General features: G+C 40.3%; 2 protein-coding genes across 3 annotated transcripts in view; one reads left to right on the top strand and one right to left on the bottom strand.

Annotated features, from left to right (window-relative positions):
* Positions 1–2,529: 2,529 nt before the first annotated feature.
* Positions 2,530–5,649, top strand: LOC108430313. Of its 2 annotated transcripts, none has more exons than XM_017702732.2 (4): positions 2,530–3,317; positions 3,781–3,881; positions 4,970–5,188; positions 5,277–5,649. In XM_017702732.2, the coding sequence occupies exons 1-4, from the start codon at positions 2,971–2,973 to the stop codon at positions 5,423–5,425; spliced, it is 816 nt and encodes a 271-aa protein (XP_017558221.1). In that variant the 5' UTR covers positions 2,530–2,970; the 3' UTR covers positions 5,426–5,649. The 2 variants fall into 2 exon arrangements, with proteins under 2 accessions (XP_017558221.1, XP_037391840.1); XM_037535943.1 differs by having other exon boundaries at positions 4,946–5,188.
* Positions 5,650–6,394: 745 nt separating this feature from the next.
* Positions 6,395–15,570, bottom strand: part of fam102aa (family with sequence similarity 102 member Aa) — a 35,378-nt gene continuing 26,202 nt past the window's right edge. Inside the window, exons 5-12 of the mRNA XM_017702836.2 lie at positions 15,216–15,332; positions 12,822–12,868; positions 12,549–12,682; positions 12,185–12,289; positions 10,795–10,963; positions 9,994–10,115; positions 9,770–9,839; positions 6,395–8,943 (exon numbers count right to left, since the gene is read on the bottom strand). Coding sequence (XP_017558325.1) covers positions 8,898–8,943; positions 9,770–9,839; positions 9,994–10,115; positions 10,795–10,963; positions 12,185–12,289; positions 12,549–12,682; positions 12,822–12,868; positions 15,216–15,332 — 810 coding nt within the window. The 3' untranslated portion in view covers positions 6,395–8,897. The remainder of the gene's footprint in view (positions 8,944–9,769; positions 9,840–9,993; positions 10,116–10,794; positions 10,964–12,184; positions 12,290–12,548; positions 12,683–12,821; positions 12,869–15,215; positions 15,333–15,570) is intronic.

Raw genomic sequence — 15,570 nt, 5'->3', positions numbered from 1 at the left:
AATGGCGACTTTGTATTGCGTCTCATTAAGCAGGCTAAATGATGAATATTCTGAGTTGTTTTTGCAGTCTATACTGTGTAGACTGAAGAGTTATTAGCATGCTGTGAATTGCTATGAATAATAAACATGTGAGGATCAAGTCTATGTCAAGTCTACACTGTCACTCCAAACAATGAGCCTAGATAGGGCTCTTCTGTGAAAATAATATTCCACATTGCAGTATCTAATACCAAGCTATAAGTGAGGTCCCCTAAATGTAGCTCCAAGTAAAAATGACCTGTATGCCCTCAACCCGGAATAACACAGTCATAACCTCTGTCACTCATGAATACATTCCTTTCTTCATGCTCTCTCCCTCTCCGCTGCCGCTGAAGGACTCTACTGACCAATTTAAGCTGGGGTCTGTGCAGCCCCTAGAGACTCCGTCACCATGCTTTCAGCCAGCTGAACCAACAAGAATGCAGAGATTTATTTTCTAATTCTCCCTGAGGAGAGCTGGCTGTGGATTGGTCAGCTTGGCCAGCCAGCACTTTCCCCTCATATAAAGAGGTATGGCAACAGAGATGTAAATAAAAAAAGAAAGATGAAGCTCGTAAACCTAAAAAAGTAAATAACTGGGTTAACTTTAAACATTGAGAGCACTGAACTTCAAATAATAAGTTAACAAATGTAAAACTGTTGTGTTCTGTTAACGTAAAACTGCTGGAAAAATGAACTCAAAGTTAATATGGTTACTTACTTTTTTAAGACTAAAATCTGCTTGTTTGTCTGCCCCAGTCTGCCCCAGCCTGCTGACCATGACTTTTAAGAATGTACTGCAGCTACCGGCCAGGAGAGGGAGCTTAGAGAACACAGGTGCTGTTGTTTGTGTTTCATAGGGCCCACATCCTACTGTAAAAAATGCCACTTTAGATCTACTTAAAAAACTACTTAATGTGGTAATAAACAATTGAGCTAGTTTTATTAAACTCATAAATTGCATTGATTGAAAGAATCGCTCATTCAAAGCATTTATTCAGGTTAAAAAAAAGTTATTTTACTTTTTACAACATGAAGTCATGTTTTAGGTTGATCTGATAAGCCAGTTTTTACAGTGTACACTATTCCTGTATATAAATTTTTTCCAGAGGACCAGTCCTTTAGAAATTAAGCAAGCTGTTTTTGTTAAACCGGTCTGTTCTGATTGGTTCTTCAGTGTGAATGGGCAGGGCTAAACTGCTGTAGACTGAATTGGTGAATAAATACCTAATAAGTACCTAATAAAGTGTATATCGCTGTTGTCAGAACAAAACCTCATATCATTAAGGAGCAGGAAAAAACCTTCTTTATTTTCAATTAAAGTCAGTGGAACCTGATTTTTTCCCCCCAAGACATTCTGTTGGTGTATTCATCATGGAATTTACACACAATATAAAAGTAACAGGTATTTTCAAATTATGACCGAAATTGAAAAACAACAAAAAAACAGAGATACAAGGTTTTATTCCGCCAACAGCGATATGTACTTGTAACTATATGTACTATAGTTGTATTATAGTTGTACTGTCCAGTAAAATACAGTAAAGGCCAGATTCCGGGATGTTGATTGAGCTTAGTCTTGGACTGAACTGAAGTCCCAGTAATAAATTCCCACTAGAAATTCACAACATAAAAAGTACCCTGTGCAAAGGTTATGACATCTTATATATTGTGCGTGTTTTTTTCCCCAATATGTTAATTAAGCAGTAGAACATGAGAGGGAGTATGTTATCGTAAAATAACATCACAGCTGTGATTTGGTCACAAACACGAGATGTTATTCATGACAAGGAGGTCACTAGCTCCATTTATTTGGTCCTATTTACTAAAGTACAGTGTTGATGGATTTGTACTTTTCTGATTTGTCATTGTGTTTTATTAAAGACTGCACACATACTGGCTTTTCTCTGGTGTTCATCATATTAGTTTAGACCAAAAGGGATCTCAAAAAAGAGAAGAGCAGAGCATAACAAACTTAAGTTGGCATGTGTTAAGATGTTCAACTGCAGTTCAATACACTCACTGGCCACTTTATTAGGTACAGGTGTAAGTAAGTAAAAGGTGCTTAATTCTTCGTGGCACACTTTCAACAAGGTGTTGGAAACGTTCCTCAGAGGTTTTGGTTGGTTATTTGAGTTCCTGTTGCCTTTCTATCATCTGGAACCAGTCTGCCCATTCTCCTCTGACCTCTCACATCAACAAGGCATTTTCATCCACACAACTGACCGCTCACTGGATATTTCCTCTTTTTCGGACCGTTCTCTGTAAACCCTAGAGATGATTGTGCGTGAAAATCCCAGTAGATCAGCAGTTTCTGAAATACTCAGACCAGCCCATCTGGCACCAACAACCACGCCACGTTCAAAGTCCCTTAAACCACCTTTCTTCTTCATTCTGATGCTCGGTCTGCACTTCAGCAAGTTGTCTTGACCACCTCTATGTGCCTAAATGCATTGAGTTGCAGCCGTGTGATTGGCTGATTAGCTGTTTGTGTTAACAAGCATCTGAACAGGTGTACCTAATAAAGTGGCCGGTGTAGTTTTTTGCTTGATACTTGAATTTGACCTGATACTTAGTACTTCTACTCAAGAGGATTTAGGAAAGGTAACTTTACATGTGTCACAGAAGTAGCAGTTCTGTTACTTGAGTATGAGATTAGGCCACTCTGCCTGTTTTTGAGAAGGTGTATTAATTAATTAACAAAACATCATCCAAACAGGAGTGATCAGTCTTTAGCATACAATAAAAGTATGACAACAAACCTATTGATTTAGTCCTCTGTGTAACCTCATGACTTCAGTTAATTTGATCTGACCTTGTTGGAGTGGACGATAGGAATGTGACAGCTAGACCACTCCGGCATTCTCGAGGCTGGTTTGCAGCTCTCACTGCGCTGCAAATTCAATTCCATCTCATTTACGGCAAGCCGACTCTTCCAGGCAGCAGTCCACCATGGGACACCCTATAGCTGTGCTCACTTTTACCATGTTCTTGGGACAAGGCATGGTGGTAGTTCTGGCTCAGTCGTCTCCTTCTGTGTCACTGGGGTCTGTGAGGAAGAAGAGTGGCTGTATTAAAGTGAACCACTGCAAGTGCATTCTCGGGGACGGCAGCGGACTTATTGATCTGGAGCCACTGGCAGATGTGCAGGGCTTCCTGGAGCACTCCAAACACGTCCCGCTTGAGGACTCGCTACAGGACACTGAGGTGCTTCTCTCCTTCAGCCCATGCCTTCCTTTCTCCCAGCCAGAGTTCACTATCACAGACTGCACTGATGTGGCTGCCTGCTTGATTTTAAGGTGGGTTTGAGGTTTAAGGTGGACTTCTACACTGTAACAGTTTATAGTTGTATGCCAAGGTTTGTGTGACTAAGTTAACACATCCTCCCCAGAGAACACTTTGGCAAATTTTAATGCGCACTTACTGTTTATTTGCTGAATTGAGCGCATTGGAAAAAAATCAAACCTAAAATATGGCCTGTGCAGAAGTTACAGCACCTTTTATATTTTATGTTTACTTCTTTACAAAATGTTCAACTCAGCAAATAAATAGAAAGTGCACAGTAAAATGTCATTTGACCAGGCGGGTTCAAACTTGCGCACATGACTGTACTTCTGTACATGCAGTTACAGTGAAAACTTTTTTTTGAACACTTACTGATTTGCATTGTTAAACCACAATACAATTGAACTTTATTTGTCATAAATAATGTAAACAATTTCTCAGACATTAGAGCTGATGAAATCCTGTTTGGTTTTGTAGGAGCAGAAGTCACACTGATCGTTATGTGAACTATGGAAGACATGAGGGTAATAAATTCCATTACAATGAAACAACGAAGACTCTCTCAGTCTCCTATTCAGGTAGGTGATCTGTGCATTGTGGACCTGTAATGGATCGGCATAATGACTTGATACATACATGATCAAAATTTGACATTGATATCATTGTTTACAGAAAACTGCATGATACAGCACAGCACAGAAGTTATTACACACATTTACAGTCATTAACTGTCTTCAAAAGTTTGGGTGCCGCTGGTCAAATTATATGTTTTGTTGATTGAAGTGAATAGAAGCTAATACATCCTCTATAGAGAACTCTGTTAATTTAACATAGTTGCAAAAAAGTAATACATAAATTGTGGTCTGTGCAAAAGTTTTGTATTTGATGTTATATTGTTTTCCAATATGGTAAATGCAAATACATAGAAAAATGGGCATATTTAAGCCTGTTCTCTGTACAGGATGTCTGATGTGTGAAAAATTGAGTATTTTCATTAAGAAAATCTGCAAAACATGTCATTTCACCAGAGGCACCTAAACTGTTGCATACAGCTGTACGCTGTATGAACAAAGTGTGCACTGTCCAGCCACTTCATTAAATACACCTTGCATCTACATGGTTTGCCAAGTTTTGACCTCCTTTGATCCTGTTTCTCAGTGGTTAGGACCCACCACATGACCACCACAGATTATGTACTATTTGGGTGATGGATCATTCTAAGCACTGCAGTAACACTGACGTGGTGGTGGTGTGTTAGTATGTGTTGCGTTGGTCTGAGTGGATCAGACACAGCAGCGCTGCCGAAGTGTTTAAACACCTTAGTGTCGCTGCTGGACTGAGAATAGTCCACCAACCAAAAATATCCAGCCGACAGTGTCATGTGGGCAGCGTCCTGTGACCACTGATGAAGGACCAGAGGATGACCAACACAAAACTGTACAGCAACGGATGAGACACTGTCTCTGACTTTACCTTTATAAGGTGAACCACGAGGTAGGAGTGTCTAATAGAGTGGACACTCTATTACAGTATAGCATGCTAACACACTCCTTGCAGATATAAAGAGATGCACTTAGTGAAGTAGCCAGTTGGTGTATGACGACAAAATGATGAAAGATATCATGAATGATTACGTGTTCAGCCTCTGTGCCTCTACCTCATCAAGTGACCCCTTACTCTGAGGCCCAGACTGTGGTACACTATAGCTGCAGCCCGAACCGGTCCATCTCCTACAACTTGAGGCTCACTCACAGTGAGGCACCCCTTCAGATTTGGGTGCAAAGCCCCTGCGCTTGCCCCAATGCCTGTGCCGTGGTGGATGTGGGGCCTGGCAACATCTTCCTCATCATCCTCTGCCTCAGCATCACAGCTTACTTCATCTTAGGTGAACCTACAGCCTGTTTGAACACCTGTTAGAACTCCCAAAGTCTTGAAAATACACTGTACAAACCTCATCTGTCCCCTTTCTGAAGGTTCTTGTGCGTTAAGGCCCTTCAGAAGCAGCAATGGAGTCCAGATTGCCCCAGAAGACAGCGTGTGGTGTATGCTCTGCTACAAGTTCACTGACCAGCCCAGCAGCAAACGCAAGAGACACTGTTCACTGAGGGAGGACACACTGTAATCGGTCCCAGACAAGATATTAGGCTGTGGCATGGTGGAGGGCAATGTTTAGACACTTTTCCTGAATGTAGATGATCTGCTTTTAGTGTAAAGTGGCTCACCAGCCACTCAATTGCTTGTTATCACAAATAGCTAAATCAGCCAATTATATGGCCGCAACTCAATGCATTTAGGCATGTAGAGGTGGTCGACAACTTGCTGAAGTGCAGACCGAGCATCAGAACGGGGAAGAAAGGGGATTTAAGAGACTTTGAACGTGGCGTGGTTGTTGGTGCCAGACGGGCTGGTCTGAGTATTTCAGAAACTGCTGATCTACTGGGATTTTCACACACAACCATCTCTAGGGTTTACAGAGAACGGTCCGATACCCAACTCAAATAACCAACCAAAATCTCTGAGGAATGTTTCCAACACCTTGCCACGAAGAATTAAGGCAGTTCTAAAGGCGAAAGGGAGTCCAACCTTTTACTAGCAAGGTGTACCTAATAAATTGGCTGGTGAGTGTAGATTTTTCTTAGGACCTTTCTCAAGAACAAATTTAAGCAGACATTGGTGAATGAGGCCCCATGTTTGCAACATTTCTCCACTTGCGCCAATAAACTGCAATTACGCCAAAGGTATAAGGTGTATACTGCATGGGCAACCAAAGACGGCCATAAACAGATACAGTACATCACAATCTATGCAAACATTTCAACAACCCCAGTCAAATGACATATTAAGTTGATTTTGTAAGAGAAAAGAAATACCTTCTCTACATCCTCTATTTCAATATGTTAAATTCACCAACAGTATTAACGCATTCAAATGTGCAGGGGATGTGTTAATGCACTTTCACTTAGAAGAATCAACGAAATGTAATTCGATGAGGGCTGCCCAAGATTTTGCATATTACTGAATATGCCTTGAGAATAAAGCTATAGTTTAACACACTTTTCTTTACAAAAAAGAAATCCAAAAGCTTAAAGCATGCTTTGAAATTGATTTCACTTTATTGATTAAAAACATATTTGAGAGACTGACAAAAATAGCTATACAGAAATACAATTCCATTAAAACCGTAGAAATCTTTTCTTTAAGTTATGCATCTATCATTAGCACAGCTTGAGAAAATGTTAGCTTATGTGTCATGGCTTTTGCACAGCTCTAAACCCTTTAAGGAGTTAAATTAAAGCAAAGTCTAAAGAACTCAGCGTATGGTGCTGCATAAACGAATGTCATTTCACCTGAGGAGTTAAGTGAAGAACCAATCATGGTTAAAGAGTTTACAAGAAAAACAGAATAACAGAGTTGTTATATGAATTATCACCAATACACTGCCCGATGGCTGAAACATCGTTTGTGGTCATTTTGAGAAAAAGTTTTGGTCTAAGACGTATTTTTAAATGTTTATCAACATTATATCTAAATACTCGGAAGACACATGGATCCCAAATGAAATGGCTATATTTGAGTTAGAGACATGGTGACCCCTGGTTCCTGTCATCACCACTGTAAAGCTTCTTCATGATGCACTATTTCACCTCAATCTGCTCTGAATGACTGTTTACATCTTAGTGATTATATTATGAAGAACTTTTGAAATTCCCCTTTACCTGATGACAAGATGGACAAAATTTGAGGAGTAATTGTGACTGAGTGACTGAAATATATGCGATCGATGGAAGATCCATGCCTAAAAAGAAACTGTAGTATGAACAAAGCGGTCAAGAGAACTCCACAAGCACTCAATCCGTACCAAAAGCACCAGACACTAAGAGAAGCAAGTCACAGTATCAAAAACAAACTTCTTGAGCAAAAGCACGAGACCTTAAATTGCCTACATAAATTTGACAAACTATTGTTAAAATTGAAGTTGAATGCAAAAATATGTCTTTTTAGTGTCCATTTTATAGGGAAAAATGTCCAGCCAGCTGGTTTAAAAGAATAAAAGAAAAAAAAATAAATTTAAGTCTTCAAAAGTCAGTTAAAATTATGCAATTTCACATAAAACACCAGGCTTTTTTATCCAAAGTGCTGCACCACGTGTGGATCTGAGTAAATTATACTCCTCTGTAGAAATTAAAAGAAAAATTTGAATATTTCATGTTCATAGTGCTGTAACAACAGTCAGATTAGACCAGCCACTGACTTCAATGTTTGAAATAACTTTGAAGAAATACTGCAGTTTTTTTTCAACCTAGTATGTAGTGAAAATGCAGGACCTTTGCAGAGAATAAGTTGGATCTAAAGTGAGGTTTATGTGGGGAGAGAGAGTAGTGTTACAGGACAAGACCCGGACAACTTGGGAGATAAAATGAGTATGGCACACTTTAGTTAAACGGATGACCAAAAACAGCTGATGTGCTATAGATACTATGGCATACCAAGACATCTCGGATGTCAAGACATAACACTGGTGTTTCTCTATATGTGAAAATCTAGAACCCACAAAAGAAGATGCATGGGTGCTGATCTGAGATCAGGCAGAACCTGTGCTGATTCTTGATATTAATCCTCTCACAGTACTCAGGCCAGCTGGTACTCCAGGAACACTGCACAAATAAACATACTTATTCATTATTATTTAGTGTTGACTAGGCAGGGATTGGCAAATAGTGTATGGCATGGTCATCACTTTTGGTCCTGGGTGGCCTATGGCCAGCACAGTTTGGTCATTTTCCTGTTTTAGGCCAGATTTAGCTGGTAAATCTAAACAGGGAAACCACCAAACTGTGCTAGGTTCCGACCCTCCAGGACCGGGTTATTTACCATTGGTGTTTACTGAGTGGAGGGGGTGTTACCCCATGGCGACTTGGAAAAAAAAAAAAACAAATGTTTACAATAGATTTTCAAAATACACTGCTGGACATTTACAAGGAACACACTCAGAAACCCTACACTCTTATAAATAAATGTGCTAAAAACATTCTTTGAAGCGATACAGAACACGGAAGAACCACTTTCGATACCCTTTCAGGAACAGGAATTTTCAATGGGTGGTTCCTTAGAAGCCATTTGAAATCACACAACTGAACTTAATGGAAGCAGAAGTGGTTCTGCCATGGCATCGCTCCAAGGAACCCTTTTTGGCACCTTTTATTGTTTTGAGTGTACCACAATTACAGACCCTGCAACCACATACAGTACAAAAACAGGACACACGCACACATACATAAACACAAAATGACAGCGCCACAGGCGATGAACGTCATTGGCGATAGTGGTTAACGTGTTTAAAGCACAATTTGGTTTAAACAGTACACCTGACAGTGTCGATTCCACAGCCCTAATCAAAATATTCCTTAGAAAATGGAGCTGGTGACCTTAAACAACCAGGTGACACACAAACTAAAGCAGTGGTTGGGTGTCTCTGGGCTCTGTAAAGGTCTCATAAAGGCACATATCCTCCAATGGTGTAGAAAAACAAACAAACAAACAAACAAAAAAAAATGAGAGAGGAGTCCAAATCCTCTAGTAGTGAATGGCTTCTTCTAATGGCTTTCAATCACCACAGGTTCATACACTCCAGCAGTGACCCTAGTATAAAATACAGTATAATTACTCTATATGTAACTGTAACTTAATTTATAATTACAGTACTGGGCAAAACTCTGACACCTCCCTTCAGTTATTTAATTTCCAGTCAAAACAGCCATGAAGTTTGTTATTTATTTAAAAAATAATAGACTTAACATAAAATTACACAGAAGCCTCCACAACTACATTTTTCTACTTGGCGTGTCCACTCATTGCCTTTAATACAGCTTCCATTCTTGCTTCCAGTTTTTCAAAGAAATGTGCAGAGATATTCTTCCAAAGTTCAGTCTAGGAGTTGGTTGCATTTTCAATGACGTGGACGTCTTGGCTCTGGGTTGGTCACTCCACTGTTTTGAGACCAACAGCTAAATGCTTCTTTGTTTGATTTGCTTCTTTTTCCTTTTCTCAGTAATGGTTTCTTGACAGTTACACATCATTTCAGACCCATAGCACCGAGCTGTCTTCTCAGAAGGATAATGGAAAACATCTGTGGATTTTTTCAGATCTCAAACAAGAATGGAGCTTCATAATCTCCTCTCTCTCTCAAAGATGAAAGCTTTGAGTACTGTTTATTTCATAGTGACAGATTCGGTGGTCCTCAGGTCTTACATGGTTATTAGGAGTCCCAACAGTCTATATATTTTTAAACTCCAGTTTTGGAAAATCCACTTATTTTCCTTTCACCTTCCTTATGCAGTTGTCTTAAATGGAATACCTTATAGCTAACCTGTACTTAATGCCCCTTTTGACTGGAAACTGAATTAGGGCTCATATCTGACTTTTGCACAGTACTATATATTAATACAATGTGGGATAACTGGCTTACCGGTTCCCCAGCTGAATTCCACTTAAGGCAGTAGTTCCATCTCTGCTGACAAACAGTCGCAGGTTGCTGTCTAAAAGCAGAAGAGGTCAAAAAGAGGATGAAAAATGGAACAGAGAGTGATCATCAGAGAAAGAAGAGGAATGATGGCAGGCACAGTTCAAAGACAGACAGGGTCTGGATCATCAGGACAGTTAAATCCACACTACTGCTTTTTTGTTGTCTACCTTCATTGTTACTGTTGTCAGCAAAGTCCTGACTCTGAACTATCTTCTCTACGATGTCGTCTGCATCGATACGCGTGTCATTAACCCAGGTGGGGTGATTCTCCACAGAATCCTGCTTCCTCCTGGAAAGAGAAGTACAGAAAGTGTCATTGAAATCTGTAAATCTATAGTGAGGATCTGTAGTATATTTCTAAAAGTGACCTGCATGATATTTTTACAGTGGGGACAGTTTTGTCCTTATTTGGCAAACATGATTTAATCACGATCGTTAACTGATATTGTCTTTACTAGAGTTAAATCTTTCAGCTTAAAGGCATGTCATATTTCAAAGTGTTTGTAATGGTCACAACTATTTGTCATTATCACTGTTTGACATTATCATTGCATATAGCAACTGTTTAAAGCCTACATTACATTTACATTTACATTTATGGCATTTAGCAGACGCTCTTATCCAGAGCGACTTACAAAAGTGCTTGTCATTACTTCAGAATATCTCATGTTAATAAAGGTCGACATAATTTTAAAGAGCTTTGCTCTAAATTGCTACCTGAAGTTATCTATGCATTGAGACCTAAAACAAATACAACAAGTAGAAAAATACCTACAACATTACCGTAATGTAGATTATCTACAATACCAAGAAAAATATTATGGTGCAAAATAAACCTTCTACTTTTACTCATGTAATGTTGCTTTTACTTACCAAAAACCAAGATAACTAGGTTTACATAGGATGTTTTCAAGCTAAAGTTTCAGTACAAAGGCTCTTAGGTAGGAGTGGAATGGGATATGGGATACCTCATGAGTCTGTTGGAGGGCATTACAGGCCGAGGGGGGCGCTGGGGTCTCTCAGGGCGACTGTCACTTTCTGAGGGGGGGTCGGCACTCACACTGCTGCCTGTGGATGTGTTCCTACGGTGGGTCAGATCCGAAAGGCTGGATGAGCAGGAGTGCTCCGTGCTGTAGCCTGCATCATACACATACTTGTTGTAAACAGCAGTTCTAACCAGCTCCTCTCCTGCAGACTTCATGCTGCCCCTCAACACAAAAGCTGTTCACACTGATCCATCCTAGTTTATTGCCGATATCTTATTTTTTGTTTACATTTTCACATTCACTTTTTAATATGCCCTGTATTCAACCATGCTCCCCCACAAAAACAAACACATGCACATTATTTTGAACACAGGCAATTATGATAGATAACAAGTGTTGCTTGAATAGATTTTATCACTCTGTCTTACTGCTTGCAAGGTCACATCTCACTGTCCATTCAAATTGAAAATGATTAATTAAAAATGTCGTATTAAGGGTACATTTACACTCACCGGCCACTTTATTAGGTATTCAATTGCTTGTTAACACAAATAGCTAATCAGCCAATCACATGGCCGCAGCTCACTGCATTTAGGCATGTAGAGGTGGTCAAGACAACTTGCTGAAGTGCAGACCGAGCATCAGAATGGGGAAGAAAGGGGATTTAAGTGGCTTTGAACGTGGCGTAGTTGTTGGTGCCAGACGGGCTGGTCTGAGTATTTCAGAAACTGCTGATCTACTGGGATTTTCACGCACAGCCATCTCTAGGGTTCACAGAGAACGGTCCGAAAAAAGAGGAAATATCCAGTGAGCGGTCAGTTGTGTGGACGAAAATGCCTTGTGGATGTGAGAGGTCAGAGGAGAATGGGCAGACTGGTTCCAGATGATAGAAAGGCAACAGGAACTCAAATAACCAACCAAAATCTCTGAGGAACGTTTCCAACACCTTGTTGAAAGTGTGCCACGAAAAATTAAGGCAGTTCTGAAGGCAAAAGGGGGTCCAAGCTTTTACTAGCAAGGTGTACCTAATAAAATGGCCGGTGAGTGTAGATACAAACAAACTGAAGTTCACAGCACTATCCACCCCTCCAAACACAGTGATTGCTACTGAATTGTCATTGCGGCACGTTAAACAAACTTTCCCACAGTCACATACAATAGGAGCTCCTCAGAGAGACTTTAACGGGCAGACAAAAAGAGGAAGCTATAGCACTTTTTCCTGAATCTGTAACCAGGGAAACACTGCATGGGCACATGAGGAATTCGTTCTAGCTCCACTCCATACATAACAACACAAGATGTAAACAGACACAGTCTGGGAATGTTTGTGTAACAAACCATGAGAAAGCACACGATGATACAATACACACACCTGACAGCTTGCTTTGTTGGCTAGCGTAGCTGGAGTTACGGGAGTGACCGGTGTGGAAGGTCTCATCTGTGCTGGAGCGACTCAGATCACCTTCCTCAAGCAGACCTAAACAGTATAAACACAGATGAAGTAAAGGGCATTAAGAAAAAAGATGATAGCAGCATAAATTCCTAAGACTGGCTGCACAAAGTCCATCTAAACACGACTAATTATGCTCTATTTCTAGTGAAACATGCAGTTTATCATTGTTCCTCAAGTACTAACAATATCTTGGGAAAGCATATTGTGATGTGATTTAATGTAATTTATCATGATGACGACGAACACTGTCATACTGTTCACCCCTACCGTGCACTGGACATACCTGAACTGAGGATAGAGAGTCTGGGTTTGGTCAGCCGAGGCGCTGGCCCCACAGCCGTGCCCTCTCCTTTACGGTCAAGCTGTAGAGAGGGCTCTCGGCCTGGCACCGAGATAGATTTGGCAGCACTAGAAGGACTGAGGGTAGAGGAAAGAAGAAATTAGTAAATGAATGAACCACAGAAAGAAAAATATAGAAAAGTTACACACAGTGCATTTTAACTCTTCACCAAAAGAGGGCATCAGACTTCAACTCATTGTTTTAAACCTCACTCACGTTTTAAAACATGGGTCTGCAGATAAAAGGGTCATCCCAATGGTCACCTTAAGAAGAAAAATATCAATCAGATTAAAGTGAAAACAATGCAATATGAACTGATGTTTAAGCCAAAAAAAGTGCGTTCATACACTGACCGGCCACTTTATTAGGTACACTAATACTAATTATGTTGGACATCCTTTTGCCTTCAGAACTGCTTTAATTCTTTGTGGCACACTTTCAACAAGGTGTTGGAAACGTTCCTCAGAGATTTTGGTTGGTTATTTGAGTTCCTGTTGCCTTTCTATCATCTGGAACCAGTCTGCCCATTCTCCTCTGACCTCTCACATCAACAAGGTATTTTTGTCCACACAACTGCCGCTCACTGGATATATAGGTGTAGGTGTACCTAATAAAGTGGCAGTTGAGTATATTCTATTGACTGCTTTAACATTTGTCACACTGTAAAAAATTGTTGAGAAAACTGAAAATATCATGGAAACATGATAAGTTAGGATGAGTTTTTGAGCTTTTGCAGACATCCTTAATAAGGTTTAGTCATTTAACCAGCACAGATTTGTGTGTTCATCCATCGTCAGGTTCTCAATAAAATATTACATTTTTTTTAAACGGGGAAATTCAGCACAGATAACATTTATAAGATGACAGACACACTTATATAGAACTATTTTAAGTTAAATCATGTTACAGGGGGGTCTTTCGCATGAGTATGGTGGGCTTGGGGATTCAAACCTCAGTCTGCTGGATGGACAGAGGTGTTAACCACTACACTACACAAAACATGACCTGAGGTCCAGAAGGGTAATGTTAACATTGACACTCAACAATGTCCATATTTAATCAATTATATTCAATGCCGGGAGGTCACACAAATAAGTTTCTAGAATCTAAATTCTCCAATGATGTTTTTTCCTACCTGTTGAGACATGGCATGTGTTTTTCATATAAAAAGAATGTACAATATATCATACATTGATAATCACCTCATTTCTTCAAAAGTAACTGGGAAGCTGGTCCTACACCACACACCTAGACAATCACAATGTTGCTCCAGCAGGATCGGTGCCTTTCTGATATTTTCAAGCATTTTGGATTTTTACAACTCAAATCATGCACAAGCCCTGTAGTGTGAAATGGTTAGTGATGTAACTGAATAAGTAATTGAGGCAACCGCCACTGAGAGAGCTAAGAGAAAAGTCAAAAGGCACAGAGTCGCTCTTTTTACAATTTCAAGTCAACTAAAACATTTCTCCCGCTCTAACTACCTGTGCTTCTCAACCACATGTTCATTCACAGTTAATGTTTTCACCACGGTGTGTGGTAGCACAGTGTGTAGCATTGTTGCCTCGCAGTGAGCACAGCCTGGATTCGATTCCCAAGCGGGTCCTTACTGTGTGGAGTCTGCACATTCTCCCCGCGTCTGCGTGGGGTCGGGGTCAGTTGTGGGCTGGAGGTTAGGGAACCAGCCTTGTGACTGGAAGGTTGCTGGTTCAATCCCCAAAGCTGACAGCACGTGACTGAGGTGTCCTTGAGCAAGACACCTAACTGCTCCCCGGGCGCCACGGATTGGGCTGCCCACTGCTCCGGGCAAGTGTGTTCACTGCCCCCTAGTGTGTGTGTGCTCACTAGTGTGTATGTGGTGTTTCACTTCACGGATGGGTTAAGTGCGGAGGTGAAATTTCCCTGTTGTGGGCCTAATAAGTAGCACTTATTAAAAGCACAAGCAGATCTGGTTCATTTAAGCTTTGTTTATTTGGGAGATTCAGGGTTTTGCGTATTTTTTCATATCCTAATTTTTTCTACATAGTCTTCTACCCTCTTTTTTGCCTTGCCGTAAGATGTTCTGTAAAACACTGACATGAAGTTTGTGTTATTATCCATTTTAGAAATCCCAGCTTAACTCAAACCTATGATGAGTTACTCTTGTGTATTTTTTGATGCTGGATATGTACAGATTTGTAACATCACATTTCATATCTTAAGATTACAGTTGGTGTAGTGGGTAACAATGTTGCCCTTTACACAACAGACTGGGATTTGAGTCCCTGATTAGGCAAGAACCAAGAGTCCTTGGGCAAGACTCCTAATGCTGCTTTAATTACCTCTGTAAGTAATTCTGCATAAGAATGTGTCAAATACCATAAATGCAATGTAGCCTGTTTTTTTTCTTTGATATTTAATTTGCAGCCTAACACTGGATGAATAAGCATGTCTAAGGTGGTTGAACAAATTAACCTTAGCAAGCACGACTACAAAAGCAGGTGTTGAGAAAACTTAAAAATCGCTATGGATCATGTTATCTGGATATTTTCAGCTACTTTTACAATATACACCAAGCAAAGTGTGGGAAGTGTGTAGAGTGAGGTAGTGTGAACTAAAGGGATCTCTAACCTTTAAGATGGAGTTGTCCTGTCGGGTGTTCTTAGTGTTGTAGCCTTCGAGCAAACAGCAGCGCACAGTGGAGCCTGAGCCAGCAAACTCCGCCATGTTCAGATCAGCAAAGCCCAGCTGGGAGGAGCACACAGTCAGTAATGAGTTTAATACACAAATTCTTTTGAAACCCATCATGTTCATCAATCCACAGCAAACGCCAGAAGTGTATTGAGTACACACACGTACTGCCCATTACAAAAAGATTGTGTTTTTTTAATGGTTTTATTCCCTTCGCTGCGCTTCGGCTTTATTTCTCTCTCACTATATACCCATCTCTCGTTCTCTCAGCCTGAGCAGGCAGATCAGCAGCAGA

The sequence above is a fragment of the Pygocentrus nattereri genome, chromosome 28 (assembly GCF_015220715.1).
Source record: "Pygocentrus nattereri isolate fPygNat1 chromosome 28, fPygNat1.pri, whole genome shotgun sequence".
NCBI lineage: Eukaryota > Metazoa > Chordata > Actinopteri > Characiformes > Serrasalmidae > Pygocentrus > Pygocentrus nattereri.
The sequence above is the reverse complement of the archived record's forward strand: the minus strand, read 5'-3'. Positions and strand labels throughout refer to the sequence as shown.